At 42.1% G+C, this 19,076-nt stretch overlaps 1 protein-coding gene across 1 annotated transcript in view; it reads left to right on the top strand.

Annotated features, from left to right (window-relative positions):
* Window positions 1–19,076, top strand: part of COL6A5 (collagen type VI alpha 5 chain) — a 107,340-nt gene that overhangs the window by 45,002 nt on the left and 43,262 nt on the right. The window contains exons 20-32 of the mRNA XM_036267158.1: window positions 1,539–1,574; window positions 1,980–2,042; window positions 3,557–3,619; window positions 4,640–4,702; window positions 6,158–6,220; window positions 8,083–8,133; window positions 8,254–8,289; window positions 9,856–9,918; window positions 10,948–11,010; window positions 13,989–14,024; window positions 14,135–14,171; window positions 17,601–17,612; window positions 18,515–19,002. Coding sequence (XP_036123051.1) covers window positions 1,539–1,574; window positions 1,980–2,042; window positions 3,557–3,619; window positions 4,640–4,702; window positions 6,158–6,220; window positions 8,083–8,133; window positions 8,254–8,289; window positions 9,856–9,918; window positions 10,948–11,010; window positions 13,989–14,024; window positions 14,135–14,171; window positions 17,601–17,612; window positions 18,515–19,002 — 1,074 coding nt within the window. The remainder of the gene's footprint in view (window positions 1–1,538; window positions 1,575–1,979; window positions 2,043–3,556; window positions 3,620–4,639; window positions 4,703–6,157; window positions 6,221–8,082; window positions 8,134–8,253; window positions 8,290–9,855; window positions 9,919–10,947; window positions 11,011–13,988; window positions 14,025–14,134; window positions 14,172–17,600; window positions 17,613–18,514; window positions 19,003–19,076) is intronic.

Genomic DNA, 19,076 nt, shown 5'->3' with positions numbered 1-19,076 from the left:
GGGACAGTAGGTTCTCAGCCTCCCTCCCCATCTTCATCCACTTCCCTACGTATCTCCACCTTTTTAACCTCTTCTCTCCTGAAGTAAATAAGGCAATGTGGAACACCTAGCGTTTCTATCCTCTCTCCGACTTCCAGTGAAGGTCAGACTTCTCTATGAGGGTCAGAGAATCTTAAGTGGATGACAAATTCTGAAAACACAATTTCAACTTATGTAAATTAATTGTTGCACTGACTGTTGCCAAAAAATAAAGATAATGTACTGAGAACCAGAGCATTTAAAATCACATTCCAGGTTCACTGTCTTTTGCCTGTCATACACACAGAATACTTACAATACTAATGATAATATCTATTTATACTTCTATAGAATCTATTTTATGCCAGATCCTGATTACATTACTTTCAAGTATTAATTTATTTAATCCTCATAATAAACCTATGAGGTAGATGCTATTATATCCACGGATGAGAAAAATCAAGGAACCTTGGGCAACTTGCCCAGGATCAAGATAGGTAGTAAGTGGTAGATCGAAGTTTGAACCAAGACTTGTGTACTCCAGAGTCTGGGCTCTTATCCACCCTGACTAACGTTTATTGTGCAAATACTTGGTGCCACACAGGCGTTAAAGGGCAGGAAGTGAATGAATGAATGAATAAACAAACGAACAAATAAACGAATGGAATTTTTAATAGCATTGTTTTGTACCTAAAGTAATCATAGTTGTTTATCAAAACACAAAGTAAATTGATGGTTCAGATGTTCCACGACTCTCTCAAAGAGGCGGGGGTGGGAGGTGCGGAGGTGAGAACAGGTGAGAGCCCGGACCTTATTGTTGCTGTTGAGTGGAAAGGAAGTTAGGCTGCCCTCTGGGAAGGAGAGGGTGTGGCGAAGACAGCCAGTAGGTGGAGAGCCTGAGCTAGCAATGTGAAATCACTTCTGCACAGATGCAGACTGATTTCAGCTTTGGAGATCAGCCTGGTTTTTCTCAGATGAACCTGGAGGTGCCATTTGGACCACAACATGGTTGAACAGTCCTCATCAGTCTTTTCCTCCTTGTAGGATTCCATGAAAACAAAACCCCAATGGGCCCTTATGAAGCACTGTATCTAACCATTTTCCACAATCCCCTAAGACACAGTCAGGGTCCTGGACAGAGATGGGTGAGTCACAGGTTGTTCTCACACAGGAAGCCTCTGATGAGTGCTTTGTGGGACTTTCTAGGGAGAAAAGGTAGAAGACAGGTTCTTCAGGATGGTTTGATTCTTCAACAGCCCCCTGGGTAATTGTCAGAGGTTGTCAGACTGGAGGTGGGTCTATAATGACTTTTCAGATTGGTTTGCAATCAATCCCCCAAATGTTAATCCTTCAGTAAATGCCTACTGTGAGAACTGGTCTTTGGAAAGTGCCTCATGGAAGCCATTTCTTTGAGCTGCTTGTTACTTATATGTCTATCAGAGAATGAGATAGGTTGATTTGTCTCTAAGGAACCTCCATCCAGATACCCAGACACTAACACTTTGCCTTTTCTCTCCCAGGGAAGAGAAGGCCAAAGGGGGCACCTTGGTGCTCCGGTGAGTATCCTTTGTTATCTGTTCTCTGTGACAGATGAGGCCAAGCAGATTCTGACATGCAAAGGTACTGGGAATGAGTGAGCATTTGACAAGGATGCTGTAGGAAGTGCCTAGCATTGGACATGATCCCCACTGACGAGGAAGGGAGAGGGGATCAGTTCAGCTGCCTGACCTAAGACAAAGCCTTCTTTGCAGACTCTTCATGGAAAAGAGAACGTGTGCAATCCCAGGTGCTGTGTACTTGGATGCTTTCCACATGCACTGGGAATGGACTGCAATAGAATGAAGTTCTTTACTAAAATAAGAAACAACCTTTGTGTACTATAGTACTAGGAACTAAAAAGAGAAGATCTGTATGAGAACTGTCTAGAAAAAACCTTTACTCTGAAAATTCTCATTCATCAGGGGGAGCCGGGAAGTCCTGGACCTGCAGGTATACAAGGAGCTGAAGGATTACAAGGCCCACAGGTGTGTTGGAATATTTCATAAATGTGGGGAAATAATACTGAGTTGTTCTGATGGGAAGATGGCAGGTTGTTCTGTATGAAAATAAATAACTGAGACGTGTGTGATCTACTCCCACATGTCCCCCATGGTACATGTCTCTGGAATTCTACATTCCCCATCATGATGGGGAGATTTGCTCCATCTGCCTGCTCCTACATTAGCAGTTCACTGATAAAGGCATGTTCTTGTGCCCACCTGCTATTACGTCCGCATGTTAGTAATAATGGATTATTAAGACCTTAATATTATATTAGTAATCAATCTCAGGATCAACAAGTTGGCTCTTCTTAACTGGGGTCCTACAGGCAGATTCCCATGAAAGAAAGTTAGGAATTGGAAGCTGTTATTCAACTCACCTAAAGCTAACTCCACAGCGGGTGACAGTGTTTCTAGAACTTCACTGATAGGGCTTTGTGTGCGCCATTTGTATTTTTTCTTAGTTATCTCATCAGTGATGTGGGCATTGGAGTCAGGATGTGTCTGTCTCCCTTACATGTCAGAAAGATGCTAGGGTCATTCCTAGAGAATTGCTTTGAACATGGAGGTATTTAGCCGCCCATGGAGTCCACTCTCAGCCCGAGCTTGTCTGGAAGGGCCTGTGTAGATGTGTCCATTCTAAGACCTTTTCAAGAGTTTACTTTTCTTCTAGAAAGTTCCAGATTATTAATACTAAACTGAGATTTGGGATTCTCTTGAGTGGTTCTGAGGTCCCTGAACCAAGCTACCAGGTAGCAGATTCTCTAGATTAAATAATCACAGGACCAACCTAGATCCATTCCCAGGCTTTGTGAGGAGAGAGGTGACATTACCTCAGCTACTCCAGGGTCCTTTGGTACTTAGGCAGTGAACCCAGCCCAGTGGTTCCAACCACCATTTTCACGGGGCAGCCAGGGCCATTTTATTGCTGGTGCTTTCGTAGTGGAAAACACTACTGGCACCTCTAGTGTTCTTTCTGATAGAACCAAATGGGAACCATGGATTGGATGGTAAATATGGCAGAAAATGTGCTTTTATTCCTCTGACGGGATCTGCTGCTAACACGTCCTTTTGCACTAACTCAAACCAACTTTGCTTTCTAGTTTACACATTTAAAAGCACTTTGGCCCAGGGAACCTACCCCATAAAAGAAGCCATCTGACCATTGCTTGTATCTTAGTCCTTTTTCCATGGGTTTTATTTCTCTCTTTGATCTTTTTTCCATGTCTCCCTGTAAGAGAAGGATGAAGGATTTATACCCAAGCTGGGAATTCTTCAATAAGATTTGTACCCCTGAGGGTGGGTCTCCCCTCAATCCCTCTTCTAAGTAATACTTAATCTCAGAGTTTAAAGGCTGCTTGAAGGGTTAGACCATTGCTTTCCCATGCTTTGACATGGGTATGTCATAAACACACTTGAAGAAAGTAAGTTCTCATCGACTTCACTGCACTGTTTCTCACTGACTTCACTGCACTGTGCTTCTTTTGTTTCCACAAAAGGGGTTACATGGAATTCCTGGCAGGAAAGGAGAGAAGGGGAGCCAGGGCCACAAAGGACCTCAGGTGAGTGACTCAGAAATGCTAGTCAATTGTCTCTAATCTTTATTTTCCTCTTACTTCAGAAACATCTTTATTACTTAATATTATCTATATGGAGAGTATTTCACTATTGAATGAACCTGGGGCCCATTTGGGACACATTTTTAGCAGAGTGCACAGTCCTTGTGCAGGGTTTAAGCACTTCTGTCTCCTTCACCGGGGTTGTGCTCAGACACAGACCCGTGGTATCAGCCTGGACAAACCATTAGGAAGAGTACAAATATTACTGACTCATGTACATTTCAAAACCTAGTGCATTATTCTGGTTTTTCTAACTTTTAAAAATGATCTGGGCCATGCAGATCTCCATTGACTGTAGATGTTTGAAGTTGTCTCTACAAAGATCCCTTACCACTCAGATTTATTTAATTCCCAAGTTTAGCTTCGAATATGCCCTCTGAATCTGTTCGGTTCCTGAGTTTTTGACAGTGAGTAATGCGTGTTTGGATGATGAAGGATTCATATGAAATATATTCTGAATCTTCATTTCTTCAGCTCAACTGGTGAGAGTTCAGAAGGCCAGAGAGACCAGGGTTTGCTCAGTTATCTTCCCAGCATGCTCGTGAAAGACATTTTTGCCCATTTTCAGTTTGGAAGACTGAAACCCATTCTGCACACCGTTTTGTATGTGTGCATCATGCCATGCACAAGTGTGCCGATGACGGCACGGTGTCTGTTCAACAAAGTGCGTTACAACACATCTGTCACATTCAGCAATAATGTGTGTGGAGGCAAAGGTGCCTTTTCTGTTTCTCACTAAGACCCCATATGGACAGTGGTGTCCTTGCAGATGGAGATTTATGGTCCTCTAACTAGTACTGTAGCCTGAGTCATCTGGTTTCAGCCCAGATGTCTCTCTCCCCTGGGTGACTGGGTTTCTTGTAAGAAAGCAAGGCGTTGTTGGACATGACACGAAGAGAAGCAGAAATAATCTAATGGGTTTCTAAGAATTGCTGCAGTACTGAATTCCCCATTTTCTTTCAGGGTTCTCCTGGGCCAGTGGGAGCTGAAGGGAGTGTTGGAAGACCTGGACTTTGGGGGGAAAAAGTATGTGATTTCTTATAGATTTTAAGTACAGAAAGAAAACATATCTTCATTCTTTTCCTGGTTGTCATGTTTATTCCTTATGTTTGAATCCAAGCACCATCAACCACCTACCATCTTTTTGCTAACAGGTTTCATTTATGTATGTATTACTAACTTTATTGGTGTGATCATGGTTAGTAAGATTATATAAGTTTCAAGCTTACAGTTCCATAATACACCGTCTGTATATTGCATTGTGTGCTCACCAAAGTTTAGTCTCCTTCCATCACCATATATTTGACCCCCTTGCTTCTCTTCTCCTCTGGTAACAAACAAGCAAACTCACTGACACAGACAACAGTATGATGCTAACACATTCTTTTCCTCCCACTGAGAGTTAACTGCTTACCTCTCCATGAATCTGTCCCATTTTACTAGGAGAGACACAGTGATCTCACTCATCCTAAAACAACTCTGAAAAACATAGCGGCCAAGTTGGGCCGAGAAAGGAGGAAATTGGGAAGGGTGTGTCAACTCAAATCTACTTGTGCATGTGGTTACCTGTCTAACTCAACCTACCTTCGCTGAGGTGGCTCTGTTGGAGATTGTCAGAGAGCAAACTATTGGCCTATTCAGAATCTCACCCTGCTGCTTAAAACCAGGACCTGCTCAGTGGTCTGGAACCAGTCAGGTCATCCAGGGGGCTTAGCTTAGAAGGACCCATACTTGGTTTTAATGCTGTGTTGTCACCATTGTGAAAGTCTTACTATTTGAACAGGAGACCTGAGCCCCACAAATTATGTAGCCAGTCTTAACTCCCCCAGAACCCTTAGGAAAATCTCCAGACTTCAGAGTAGCTTAGAAGGCCCTTTGCTGGTTTACTTTGTTTACATAGCTCCTCTCCTCGGCATGTCTGCCCCGGGCTTCTCACCAATGCCTTCCCTCTACCTGGCTTATTCTCACTCCTCACTTGATCCTTTTTCCAGCTCACACAACTCTTTCCTCAAACCTCAGCATCCATGCTCCTTGTGTTCAGGCGGCCAGCCTGCCAGCCCCACCGAATCTAATTTAGATTCCCCGTCCCTTTGCTGCCACAACATCCTGAACGTTATCACACTCATTTAGAATTGCCTGTCTGTTGTCTCTCCTTCCAACCAGGACCACACCTACCAGGTTCAGTGGTTTATTTTCCACCACAAGAATACCGTTGGATGGGCAAAAGGACTACTTTCCCTAGAGTACATTTTCCACCCTTGCTTCTCCAGGGAAAGCAGTCTTTGCGTCCAGCCATGGGTTCTGCTGATGTTTCCTGCTTGCCTTTGGGAAGATCCTTATTTGTTTTCTACGCCCCATCTCCTTACTTAGCATTGAACCTTCATGGAGGACCCTGTCTCCCCGTCTAGTGGTCAGAGCTTCACATGGTGGGAGCTAGGTTTGATTTCACCAGTCTGAAGCTCTTCTTGTTCCATTTACTAGGGAGAACCTGGAGTTCCTGGAGCTCCTGGGCCAGTGGGGCAAGCTGGACAGCGAGGAAGACAGGTATGAGGTTTCAGGACCCTTACCCTTTCCCAGCTCCACGTGCTGAATTTGAGGCGAAGAAAAGGGGACTGACACCATCTGGGGTGGTGCAGGTATTTCAGCACCTCCTAGGTAGATGTGGGGACTTCTGCCATCCCCTGCAGCTCTCATTCTATAGCTAGTCTGTGAAAGTGAGGGAGAACAGCCAGAGGGCCGGGGGGCATGCAGAGTGTAATGGATAAGTTAGAACAGGCATTTCGGTACTTTAACAACCAATATGGCCATATAGACCTAGGTCAGTTGAAAAACAGCACTGCCCATTTTTCTCGCCTTCTTGCCAAACCCTAGGGCCACAGCAAGAAAAGGGGAACAGGGCCAAGAAATGGGCATCTATGTTAGTGGTTCTGGCTGTACCAGGGTCTCAGTTCATGGAGCAAGCAATATAGGAACAATTTTTTTATTGCTTTTTAAAAATGATGTTTATTACAATTGTCATGCATAGATATTATAGAAAACATACCAAGCATAAAAGATGGGAAATGGGGAAGAAAAAAAATTACTTATAATCCCACCATTCTGAGATATTTATCATTAATATTTTTTAAAAATCACTTTATTTTTTCCTGTTAACAGTGTATCAGGAGTCTATTTCCATATCATTACATTTCCCTTCAACATCACTTTTAACAACTTCAAAATATTCCATTGAATGTATGTACCTTAGTTCATTTGACCAATCTCTTATTATTGGACATTTATTTTTTGATCGTTATTGTTAAGAATATCACAGATGTCCCGCCTTTTCTTCCCTCATTGCCACCATCCACCCAAGGCCCCTCGCCACCCTAGGCCTTCACCACACTGTTGTCTGTGTCCATGGCTTATGCATATAAGGTTATTTGGTTAATCTGTTCCTCCCTGCCCCCACACCTCCAGAATCATCAGTCTTTTCCATGTTTTCAAGCCTCTGGATTTATTTTATTCATGAGTTTATTTTGTTCATTAGATTCCACATGTACGTGAGGTCATGTGATATTTGTCCTTCTCTGACTGGCTTATTTTACTTAGGATAATGTTTTCCAGGTCCCTCCATGCCAGCTCTTAGGGTAATAGATCCTTTTTTTTTTTTTTTACGGCTGGACATTTAGATTGTTTTTGTTTTTTTTATGGTCATAAACAGCACAGAAATAAACATTCCTGTACCTAATTAAATTTTTTGAACAAAGCCATAATTCGTTTCTCCATAGAAATTTCTAGAAGTAGCACAGCTGGGTCAAAGATTATGTACACATCCAAATAAGGTTTGAACTCTATTGCAGAGCGCCCTTGAGAAAATTCCAATGACATATGCACCCATGTGTTATGCAGAAGAATGCTCACTTCAGGGCATCCATACCAACAATGGATATTGTCACTTTCTTATTTTTATCTTTACCAATTTTATTCACAAAAAAATAGTGTCTCATTACTGTTTCAAATTGCATTTTTTTTTTTTTTTTGGTTACTTGTAAGGATAACATTTTATCATATGTCTATTGGCCATTTATAATTCTTTTGTGGGGAGGGGATTCCTCACCCATGCCCTTTAGACCAGCTCCTAATTTTCCAGGCAAGTAACAGCCACTGACTCTGGAAGTCCTGAATGACCATCTCTCTGCTTTCTGCATGTTTGCAGAGTGGAGCTGGCCAAAGAAGTAGCAGGCTCATACCAGAAAGTGAGGAAAACCCAACAACTAGCATGTTCCCAGAGTTCAAGGCCACTGATTTAAGCCCCCTCTACATGATAGTCCCCAGTGCTTCTCTCCTGACATTATAATCTCTCCAGTATAGACGACAGTTAATTTTCAATTTTGAGAAATTGAAATGAACTGATATGTTCACAGGGAGATTATGGCATCCCAGGCTACGGTCACATGGGACAAAAAGGAGCACAGGTAAGTATGGGAAACAATTATTTCTTTAATTGATGAATCAAACCTAAACAATAAAGAAAAAATGATCATACTGTGGAAGTGTTGTATTAATCAATTTATGTTTCCTGCTGAAAATCATAGGGCCCAAGAGGATTTCCTGGAGATATGGGGGAAAAGGTATTGTGCCTGCGACCTTTTGAAATTGCCATGATCCTAACCTCTTATTTAAGAATGGAGATACGCTTCTAGATCTCAACGAAACAAACAAACAAAAAGCAAGGCATTTTGCCTGGGTTTTATGAAAAAGGACCTTACTTAACCCTATGAATCTTTAAGTTGGAGAAGATTGTCCTGTCCTTCATTGCCTGGTGTCTCTTGTCTTTAGACCCTACCTTTAGGTATCCTCTTGTGTTTAGTCCTTTGTCTCCTTCTTGATTTCTCGGCCTCAGTGATCTCATTCAAAACTTCTGGCTTCAGCTATTGCCCTTCAAATATGTGGCCTTTATTCCTTCTCATCTGAAAGATTATCGTATTCTTCTTATTGGTCTCCTACTTTCCACTTGTCCCTGCTTCAGTTAATCCCAAACACTGCTGTTACTTGATTTTTTCCCCAAGGCATAGCCTTAATTTTGTTACTCTCCTGATCAAACATCTCCAAAATTCTCATCACCTACCAGACTGAAATCCATCTCCATGTTCTAGACCCAGACACACCTTCCATTTCAGCCAGAGTAGGTCGTGTTATATCTGTTTTGGACACTGAAATTATGTAATGAGGTTTTCTTTTTTTTTTTTTATCCTCACCCGAGGACATTTTTCCATTTTTTGTACAGACAGAGTAGGAGGGAGAGAGAGGAAGAGAGAGAGTGAGAAACATCGATGTGAAAGGGACACATCGAGTGGCTGCCACCCGCACGACCAACCAGGGCCGGGGACAAACTGCAACCAAGGTACATGCCCTTAGCGGGAACCGAACCCGGGTCTCTCCGGACCGCAGGCGGGCGCTCTAACCGCTGAGCCAAACCGGCCAGGGCATGAGGTTTTCTTTAAGTGTCCTGTCTAGAAGAGTGTCTCCCATATAGTTGATGCTCAGAATAAAATTTAGAGTATGGATTTTAAAAAGTGTCTAATTAAGCAAGTCAAATCAACTATAGGAAGAGAGACAATATTAAATCCCTTTAAAAGTGCTTTTAATTAATGAATTAGCAAAAAAGATCCTTTCCTTAGGTAGAAAAGGGTATAAGCAAGGGCTATGTAAATGACTGTTAGGACAAGAGGAACAATTTTGTGATTTACTGACCAGGGAGAAAGCTATGCATTGCATATCGATAAGTAAGTGCTAAAATTAGTCCTACTAAAGTCAGAGTAAATTTTTTTTTTTTACCTTCAACTTTTTCAGAAATGATTCATAAATTTAGGAAGTAATTCCCTATTTAGTATTTTATGTAGTCAATGTCCCATAGGTTTTGCCTGATTTTCAAGCATTTTTTTAGATATTTCAATTAACTGATTAGGTAGCCATTACATACAATTATACATAAATATTTATATTAGAAAATTTAAAATCGTTTGTAGAATATTTAAGTGTGTCGATGACTTAGTTCCGAATGATAGGGGAGGATGACTTTTAGTGTTTAATATCTGGTATAGGTATAAGATCAATTAGGTTTTGGGTTGGAGAGAATTATTTTTATTTCTTCATAGCAAATGTTTTCAATTGATTTCTTACCTCTGAATCTTCAGGGTGAAGTTGGCAATCCTGGAATTCCTGGGGGGCCTGGACCCAAAGGATTTAGGGGACAAAGAGTAAGTGGCCTACAATCCAGAAATAAAACATGTTTCTTTGAAAGACTCTGGTTTTTATGTAGTAATAGTAAATGTGGGTTATTTATTCATCCAAAGGACATCTGAAATGTTACTTCCTAGCTGTGTGATCTTCAACACCTCTTTGCAGAGTCTCTGTTTCTACAACAGGAGAGTTGAATGGAATGACACCAAAGGTCATTTTCAGCTCTGAAAGCCTGTGGTTCTGTGGTTATAAACATTTACAGGTTGATAACTGACTGTTCCAAGGACTGTCAGTGTCATCCAGTCTTCTAAGGCCCACACTACAGCCCAGAATATTGATCCTATGAGTGGAAATGAAGCTGACATGTTTCTACTGTGTCTTTGAGGGTTTTCTGACAATTCCACTACCCATAACCAAGGTCACCTGGGTATTCATTTTGAGGAAGACTGTTGGCATCTTCTAATTAGTGAAGTGCAGAGTAGTAGAATGCTATGCTATTTAAAGACAAAATGCTGAGGCAAGCGTCCTTTCATTCTAAGGTTTGGGTATAATATCAGTAGCCATTATCAGCATGAAAAAGATACAATTCAACAGATACTTTCCATCTGGCTGGGTATATTTTATTAGCACCCATATCCATCACCTTACAGTAAGGGAACGACATAGCCCTCCCATGTCCTCTTATGTATGTGGGCAATTATTTCTTGTATTTGATCCTTTGCAGGTGGGAGGTTTTTTATTAGCTCTCTGGGTGCCCTAGTATATTTGCTTTAATATTTTTAGCACCAATCCTAGCTTATAACTAATTTAGATTTAAACGCACAGCCAGTACCAGGGCAAAATGTGTCACTAAATAAAGAGGCTAAGAGAGAAATGGATGTTTACCAATGGTTAAGAATGGCTATTTATAGTACAAGTAAGGAATTTACTGGTCTTGAATTAATAGTTGCTTTCTTTTAAAAATTATTTTTAGTTGTAAGGTCTCATTCAAACTGAGGTAGTCCCATGGCTATATGACGTGGAAAGTAACACATTTCTATCTACAGCTCACTGAAGCTTTGAAAGGTGCAAGGGGACCTCGAGGACCTCACGGCCCTCCTGGACGGACAGTAAGTATATCCATGAGAACTAAGTCACATACATTATTCTGTTTTCTAGGCTGTGCAATGGAAAGGGCACAGAATTTAAAGTCAGAAGCACTGGATTCAGGTCCAGATTCTGCTTTTTACTAGCTGTGTGGCCTGGGGCCAGCCACTGAATCTCTCAGTGTGCCTCTAAAATGAAAATGATGTACCCTGTGCTAACCCCACCAAAAGGTAGCTGAGAAGATCACACAGTCAAAAGTGAACTCTCTTTGAAAACTATACAGTTCAATGCAAATATTAGATCTTTCTGTTATTTTTTACTGGTGTTTTAAAAATAGGGATGGGATTGCATAAGCTTCATACAAGTTTAAGTTGGCCAAGTTCCCTTATGCTAGGCAAGTTGATAGAGTTTCCTAAACCCGTTAATAATGCCTTCCTAGCCTCAACATGTAAACTCAAGAGGTATTTGGAAATATTAACTGCAGCTTTTCACTGTGATTTCATTACAAGGGAAATGTCACCTGTGGAAGTGTTCCTGGGCAGAGTCAGGCTCATCTCCCTCTGATGAAATATCCACATCTCTGTTTTAGTTTCTCTCGAGTAATTGTAATGATTTATATACATGTCTCTGTCCCCTAATGAGCACAGTCAGCTGAGGACTCCAACACCTGTGGCACAGGCAGCATTGCGTAAGGAGTGGAGGACTGCTTACCTTGTTTTGTGCATTATGTATATTTTCCGACTACCTGGAGGGGTCCTCTAACTTGGGACTTTATAAGAGAAACAAAAGATGGGAGCATTTTGTGCACAGGTGAAGGCAGAGTACTATGAGAATCATCTACCTATAACGGGTACTCTGACACAATCTTTTATTTCTTTTGTATTAACTGGTAAGTATTCTTAGTCATGTGGGTGAGAATCTGGTCTGTGAGCCAATATGGCTCAGTCTGGATTTACCTCTTGTTCAGATTCTGGAACTCTCATCAGGGTGGGTGTGGGGGGATCCCATATTTCCCTGGATTTGTGCTTGGCCCTGCCGATCTGGTAGAACGTGGCTTCTTTGTCTCAGGCCCTTGATCCCCAACCTCTGCTTAAAAACTTGTTCATAGTTACTCTTAAATCTTTTAGAACACACTCCCTACAGTTCTGATCCTCTGTAAGATCTGGACTGCCTATTCTATTTGTTGGCCAGAAGCTGTTCCCCTCTCTGTTTATGTGGCTGTGCATGCTTTTCTGTCTACTGCCATAAGTTGTGAAGGAAAGGATATGACTCAGCATTATTTAGTGCATGATTTCCTGATTTGGGTCAGGAACAAATTATTCTCTCATGGGCAGAATCATGGATGCCACAGTAGTTCTGGTTAACAGCAGCAGCATCCGGGGGGCACTTCAGCATTCAGCAGACATTTAACTGATTATTGGATGAATGGATGAACAGATAACACAGTTGCCATTTAGAACAAAGATTCTTGCACTGACATTCATGGTTGAGCAGCAGGGGAGCCAGTGAACTTGTACAAGTATGAGCATGTGATAGCATTTTCTGAAACCAGCATCCTAGCATTCACCAGTTGCCTCAAGGGATCCTTGTGCACAAACATGTGGAGAACCAGCTGCCAAGGCGAATCCTGATCCTGATAAAAGGAAAAAGGAAGGGGAGAAGAGAAAAGCTTAGGCTGGCAAGAAAGGACTGCCTTTTTAATTAATCTCACTAATTCCTTGTACTCCGTTCTTACATAACCTCTCAGCATTTGTGACCTCCGTGTGTCTGCTCTACCTTTGTGTAATGCTCATTTTCCTATGTAATTGTCTTTGTTTCTTTCACACATGTAGAAGGTATAGGCTGCTGTCTGCTTTTTAAACACCTAAAAGGTTCCTAATAAACCTGTGCCTCCGCCTTCCCAATAAATCCCTCTTCTTCCAGCCATACTTTGGGAAGTCTACTGTTTACCATTTGAAGTTTTCTGATGAGAAATGCCTTCTAAGTGTTATGTCTTTAGTACAGATATCTTTAAGAAATTAAATAATTCAGTAAACTCTGGGCAGACTTTAGCTTTATTGATCTGACACTAAAACAAAAAAACTTGATACTCCTGATTTAAGTGGGGAAAGAGCTTTGTAATCCACCCGTTCAGGGAAAGTTGAATGATCTCTGCCAGCTGTGCTTTTAAGAAAGGTTTCCCATCACCATGTATTTGACCCCATTTACCCTTTTCTCCCCCCCACCCCCTTTCCTCCTGGTAACCATCAAACTGTTCTCTGTGTCTGAGTTTTTGTTTGTCTTGTTTGTTTGCTTATTGTTTTCTGTTTTATATCCCACATATGAGTGAAATCACATGGTTCTCGACATTTTTCATCTGACTCATTTCACTTAGCTTGAGATTCTCAAGACCCATCCATGTTTTTACAAATGGCGGTCTTCTTGCCTATGGCGGAGTAGCATTCTGTTATACCTGTGTACCATATCTTCTTCTTCTTTTTATCCTCACCCAAGGACACTTTTTCATTTTTTGTTCAGATAGAGTGGGAGGGAGAGAGAGGAAGAGAAAGAGAGAGAAACATCGACATGAAAGGGACACATCGAGTGGCTGTCACCCACACAACCCAACCAGGGCCGGGGACAAACTGCAACCAAGATACGTGCCCTTAGCGGGAACCAAACCTGGGTCTCTCTGGACTGCAGGCCAACGCTCTAACCACTGAGCCAAACCAGCCAGGGCCCATATCTTCTTTACCAAATCATCTATCAAAGGACATGTGGGTTGTTTCCATGTTGACAGATATTTGTAGCCTTTCACTATTTTGGAAATTCTCCAAAATACCAAAATGGGGTCAAATTCAAAGATTTCTGTCTTTCTGAAATAAAATTAATGTACCCAAGAACATCATGTTTAACTAAAAAAATAATTTAAAAAACTGAAGATTTTTTTCCTTTGCTTTTGTTTTGACATCGAAGACTCCAATTCACATACCAATAACTTGCTCTGGTTTTGTTTTCCTAGGGCCCTAAAGGCACAGCAGGGAAGCCTATATATTCGGTATGTATCTTCTTATTCATTAAAGAAAAACCAACCTAACTGCTGGCAAAGAAGTATGGTCACTTGAAGGTCACTGTGCTCATGTTTCTGTTCTCTCTCTCTATTTATAGCAATGTGACCTGATTCAGTTTGTGCGGGACCACAGCTGTGAGTATCTGTGTCTCAGGGAACAAGAGCATCTGTGATGGGCAGGGCACTTAGGACGGAAGCAGTGTGGGTATGCAGGGTCAGTCGGCTGAATTCACTGTGGCAGGCTTGTCATGGGTGCCTGTGCGGGAACAACTCCCATCAAAGGTGGGGGGAAAGGGGTATGAGTAAATGACATATAGTTTTACTTAGCTCATGAGGTGCAATTCATTCAGGAGAGAAAGCATGCCTATGGGAAATAATTAGAGACCAACTCAAATGGTGTGTGAATGTGCTCACACATTCATATAACAATAATGTTCAAAGGCCTGAGAGAATGTGGTTTTAAAGGGATGAACATGGGAGTTTGGCAGTAGTTAGTTAGTTAGTTAGTTGGTAAAGGCTCCTTGGGTGGGGTTAATTGAATCCCACTATGGGGAAGTGATGGGGACTGGCAAGACAATAATTTCAGCAAAGGAATAAAGAAGTCAACAAATAGAGGGTTTGGCTTTGGTTATGAAGAAGGGGGAAATAAGGTAGAAGACACCTAGTAATGTCATTTCTGCAAATTTATCCTAAGGAAATAAAGCAAAACAAGAAAAAAAATTATAGGTACAGATGATTGTTGAAATATTCATTAGAGCAAAATAACTGTACACTTATACTCATTACACTTATGGAATAATTACGTTATGGTGCATCATCTTCTGATAAAATAGTAAGCAGATATGGTTTTCATGAAGACAATGAGAGTATGAAAAATATTGTCATTAAAAAATCAGAAAATTAAATTGGACCCTTATTATGTTTATATAGAGGTAAATGTATATGCATAGAAATAAGTGCTAGAGATGAAGGTAGAAAAGGGTAACAACATATTGTGTTAGGGAGGTGGAATTTAGGTGATCATTCTTCTTGTTTGTATTGTGCTTTATAATCATGCTTATATAATCACAATCAGAAAACTGCAAAATGGAAAAATCAGAGACTTCTTTTCTGGAGACTGGATGAAGATGTAACCATGGCAAGTGCTTGGCAAGGACAGAGCAACAACTAAAACAAGTTTAAAATCCCTGTAAGGCCAGATGGGGAGGAGGCTCAGTGTCTCTGAGGGTCAGGGGGCAAAGGAGGGGTTGAGAAGGGAAACCAATGGCAGGAAAACGTGATGCCTTGAAACATTTTCTAAGTAGAGGATCATTGTGTAGGCCCGAAATTGAAATGAAACACAGGCAGCTGATGACATGGGGCTGTAATAAAGGTGAGGACCAGGGAAGGAGACTCAGATGTTGAAGCCACTCAAGTGTCTGTGCTCTTTAGAGCCACATGGATGGATGAGGTTCCAAATAATGGGAATCTAAAGAGATGAAAACAGAACCCCAAAGAATGAACCCAGGAAGACACTTTAACGGGGGGTGGGACCAAAGGACAGGAAATGGCAAGTCCTGACAAAGGGCCACTTGAAAAGGAGCAAGAAGACGGTTGCAGTTTGTCCCCAGCCCTGGTTGGTCGTGTGGGTGGCAGCCACTCGATGTGTCCCTTCGCATGGATGTGTCTCTCTCTCTCTCTTCCTCTCTCTCCCTCCCGCTCTATCTGAACAAAAAATGGAAAAATGTCCTCGGGTGAGGATAAAAAAAAAAAAAAAGAAAAGGAGCAAGAAGAAACCAATGGAGAGCAGACTGAAAGGGAGGGGCCTGTGGAAGGGGGGGTGGGGTACAAAGACTCTCCAGCAGAGGGCGGAGGTGAGGAACAGGCCCTGGGCCACAGGGACAGGACAAAGGGAGAGCCAGAGGAGGGCAGTTGAGAGTGTGAGGGTAGTTTTCCAACACTGGATGAAAGGAGTTAGCCAGGAAATTTGGGGGTCAGGGCAGAGTGGTGAGCATGAATTGCAGAATTTGAATCTTAGATGAGGATTTGGGTGCAGGCCTTTAGAGCCAGTTCAGATTACTTCACTTTATAGATGACATTACCAAGGCCCTGCAGTGCTGGACTCCTGATCTAACATGTTTGCTCTTCAAATCCTGCACCAGGTCCTAAGCTGGTGGCTGGCCCCGAATGCCAGAATAAAATAAAAGATCTAGGAGGCTGGGGGAAATAGGGAGAGAGGAGTGTGGTTGAGAATAAAACAAAAGGACCCAAATAATTAGTTTTGGAGGGGGAGGCATAATTAAAGAGGATTTTTAGGAAAAATACATTTAAAGAGAAACACACTAAAAGAAGTCACCTAGTTTTGCCCTGGCTGGTGTGGTTCATTTGGTTGGGCCTCATCCCACACACCAGAGGTTGCTGGTTCTATTTCCTGACAGGGCACATACCCCGTTGCAGGCTCGATCCCCAGTAGGGGGAGTGCAGGAGGCAGCTGATCCATGTTTCTCTCTCACATTGTTTCTCTATCTCTCTCCCTCTCCCTTCCTCTCTCTCATACAAAGTCAATCAAAAAAAATTTTTTTAAAGAGGTCAACTAGTTTACCTAAAGCCACCCAGATTCAAACCCAGACAGTTGTGTCTATTTCCAGCACCTGTGCTTCTAGTCTCATAACCAGGCTGGAGGTTACACATAAAAAGTTCTCTGTTAGGAAAAAAGGGATCTGTTTCAGGCCTTGAGAGGCAGAGGAGGCTATGGGTCATCTGTGCTCTTTGCTGGCAGAGGCTCAAGACACAAGATGTTCATAGGGTTGATGTGGGGAGCTTGGCCTGTGGACAGCAGAATGGAAGGCCAATTTATTGTCAGGGCTAATAAAATCTTTTAATACATTGGAGTGACTCATTTGCTTCCTAGGAACTGAATCAAGAGAAATGAACATGGAAATTATCAGGCCTGTGCTTCCTTAAAGATTGACGGGTATTTTCCTGCTTCATCTGACAGAGTAAATCACTTAGAGAAACCAGATGCTATTTTGCTCAGGAGAAACTGTTGGGGGCTACCCTTCTCTCTATAGATATGGAGATCATTCAAACATGGGAGCTATATGTTTTAGCTGAGACAAAGTTCATCTGGAAATCCTCACAGTTCTACAGGAGAATAGAGCTTCCCAAGGTGTTCACTGGGGAAGAAAATAAACCCCATATTTTAGCCTTGCCTTGCTGGATGACTCTCAGAAGGCTATAAGAAGAGATACAAAACAAATTGAATTTTAGCTCTCTTGCCATTTAATCAGAGGATCATCTATTCTGCTTCTAAGACAAGTGACCAGTGTTTCAGATTTCAACCAAAATTCTGCTAGTCTGAATTTCACAAGGAGAAAGGGTCAGGAAGGGTCACTAATTAATAAAATTCTGTGTACGTCTTACTCAATCCTTCAGCCTTGGCTTCCTGTAATTTAGGCATTAGCCACAGGTGCAATTAGAGTCAAACCAAATATTAAGCTTTGTTGAAATTTTATGGTTTGGAATTATTTTTAGTCTGTGTTCCAAAAATGTAATTGAATCCTCTCTCTCTCTCATTTTTTATAGCTTGTTGGAAAGGTGAGTATTCTTACCATCCTATTTTTCTTGCTGAAATAATTGCTGCATTCTGACAAGACACATTTGAAAGAAACTCTCATCCCTGTGGGGGAAAAAGGACATCTTAATTCTGTTTTAATTCATGTTTGACTAGAGTGTAAAATGGTAACCCCCAACCTCCAGCCCCTTCCCACTGTTCTTTCTAGGTCCTGTCATGACTTGTAACTCAGTTTGTTCACGGAGTAGGCCCCGTGTTGCGGATGGATTCAGTGACTGGGTTCTCTGATGAACCATATTCTATTGCCCTGTTTGCTGCTGGACCCATGGACACCAGATTCTTGGACAAGCCACGTCTCCTTTCTTCCCTCTGACCTACATCTTTCATCTCACTAAGTACCCACCACGTGTCAACCTGACCCTGTCTGAATGGTCTCTCCAGTGTTGCATGGTGCCTTAGATCGCTGGGATGACATTGCCACTCAAGGGGTTATGTCACCTTCAAGGCCTGGCCTCCTAGAGGCTGCTGAAGTAGACCCACATGGTCTTTGAGCTTACCGCAAAGTATGGCATCACTCACTTTAATTCCGAAACAAAACAAAAACCTGGTACATGTGAGTGCCATATAAAACTGTATGAATTTGAATTAAATCTGCCAGCTACTCTGCTGGGCACCAGGAAAGGGAGGCTGTAAGTCTCCACTTTTTGTAGCCAAATATTAATGCCTCATCTTTTTGCAATACTTTCATGCTAGCAAAGCAGATTCCCTCCCTTCCTTTACATTAGGTACCTCCAGCCTACAATTTTGTGTAACACTTGCATTTCCCTACATTTCAGTGAAAATCAACCTTACTGGAGTAAAGGGTTTGGGAAGGGCTTTTGATCCAGTGAGATAACTTAGTACTTCTCATTTTTCATTTTTGTAGGAATGTGTCCAGTGTATCCAACAGAACTGGTATTTGCCCTGGACCAGTCCTATGGTGTCACACAGCGGAGATTTAATGAAATGAGGGATGCTGTCATTTCTATTGTCAATGACCTTAACATCAGGGAGAACAATTGCCCTGTGGGAGCGAGAGTTGTTGTGGTTTCCTATGACTCAGGCACCAACTATCTCATCCGTTGGTCCAGCTACCATAGCAAGAAACAACTGCTCCAGCTTCTTTCTGAAATAAAATACCAAACCCCCGCCAAAGCCGGAGACCTCGGCAGTGCCATGAGGTTTGTGGCCCGGAACGTTTTCAAGCGGACATATGCAGGAGCCAATGTGAGGAGAGTTGCTGTGTTTTTCAGCAATGAACAAGCATCCAGTAGATCATCCATCATCACAGCCACCATGGAGCTTAGCGCCCTGGAGATCAGCCCAACAGTCTTTGCTTTCAATGAAAGGGTTTTCCTTGATGAGGCTTTTGGGGTAAGAACTCTTGGCAACTTCATTTTGAAGATAGTGGTACTGCAGGATGGGAGTGGTGGGGAGTAAGGGGAGAC

Source organism: Molossus molossus, unplaced genomic scaffold, assembly GCF_014108415.1.
Source record: "Molossus molossus isolate mMolMol1 unplaced genomic scaffold, mMolMol1.p scaffold_m16_p_18, whole genome shotgun sequence".
Lineage (NCBI taxonomy): Eukaryota > Metazoa > Chordata > Mammalia > Chiroptera > Molossidae > Molossus > Molossus molossus.
Note: the sequence above shows the minus strand (reverse complement) of the source record. Positions and strands in the feature narration are given on the sequence as shown.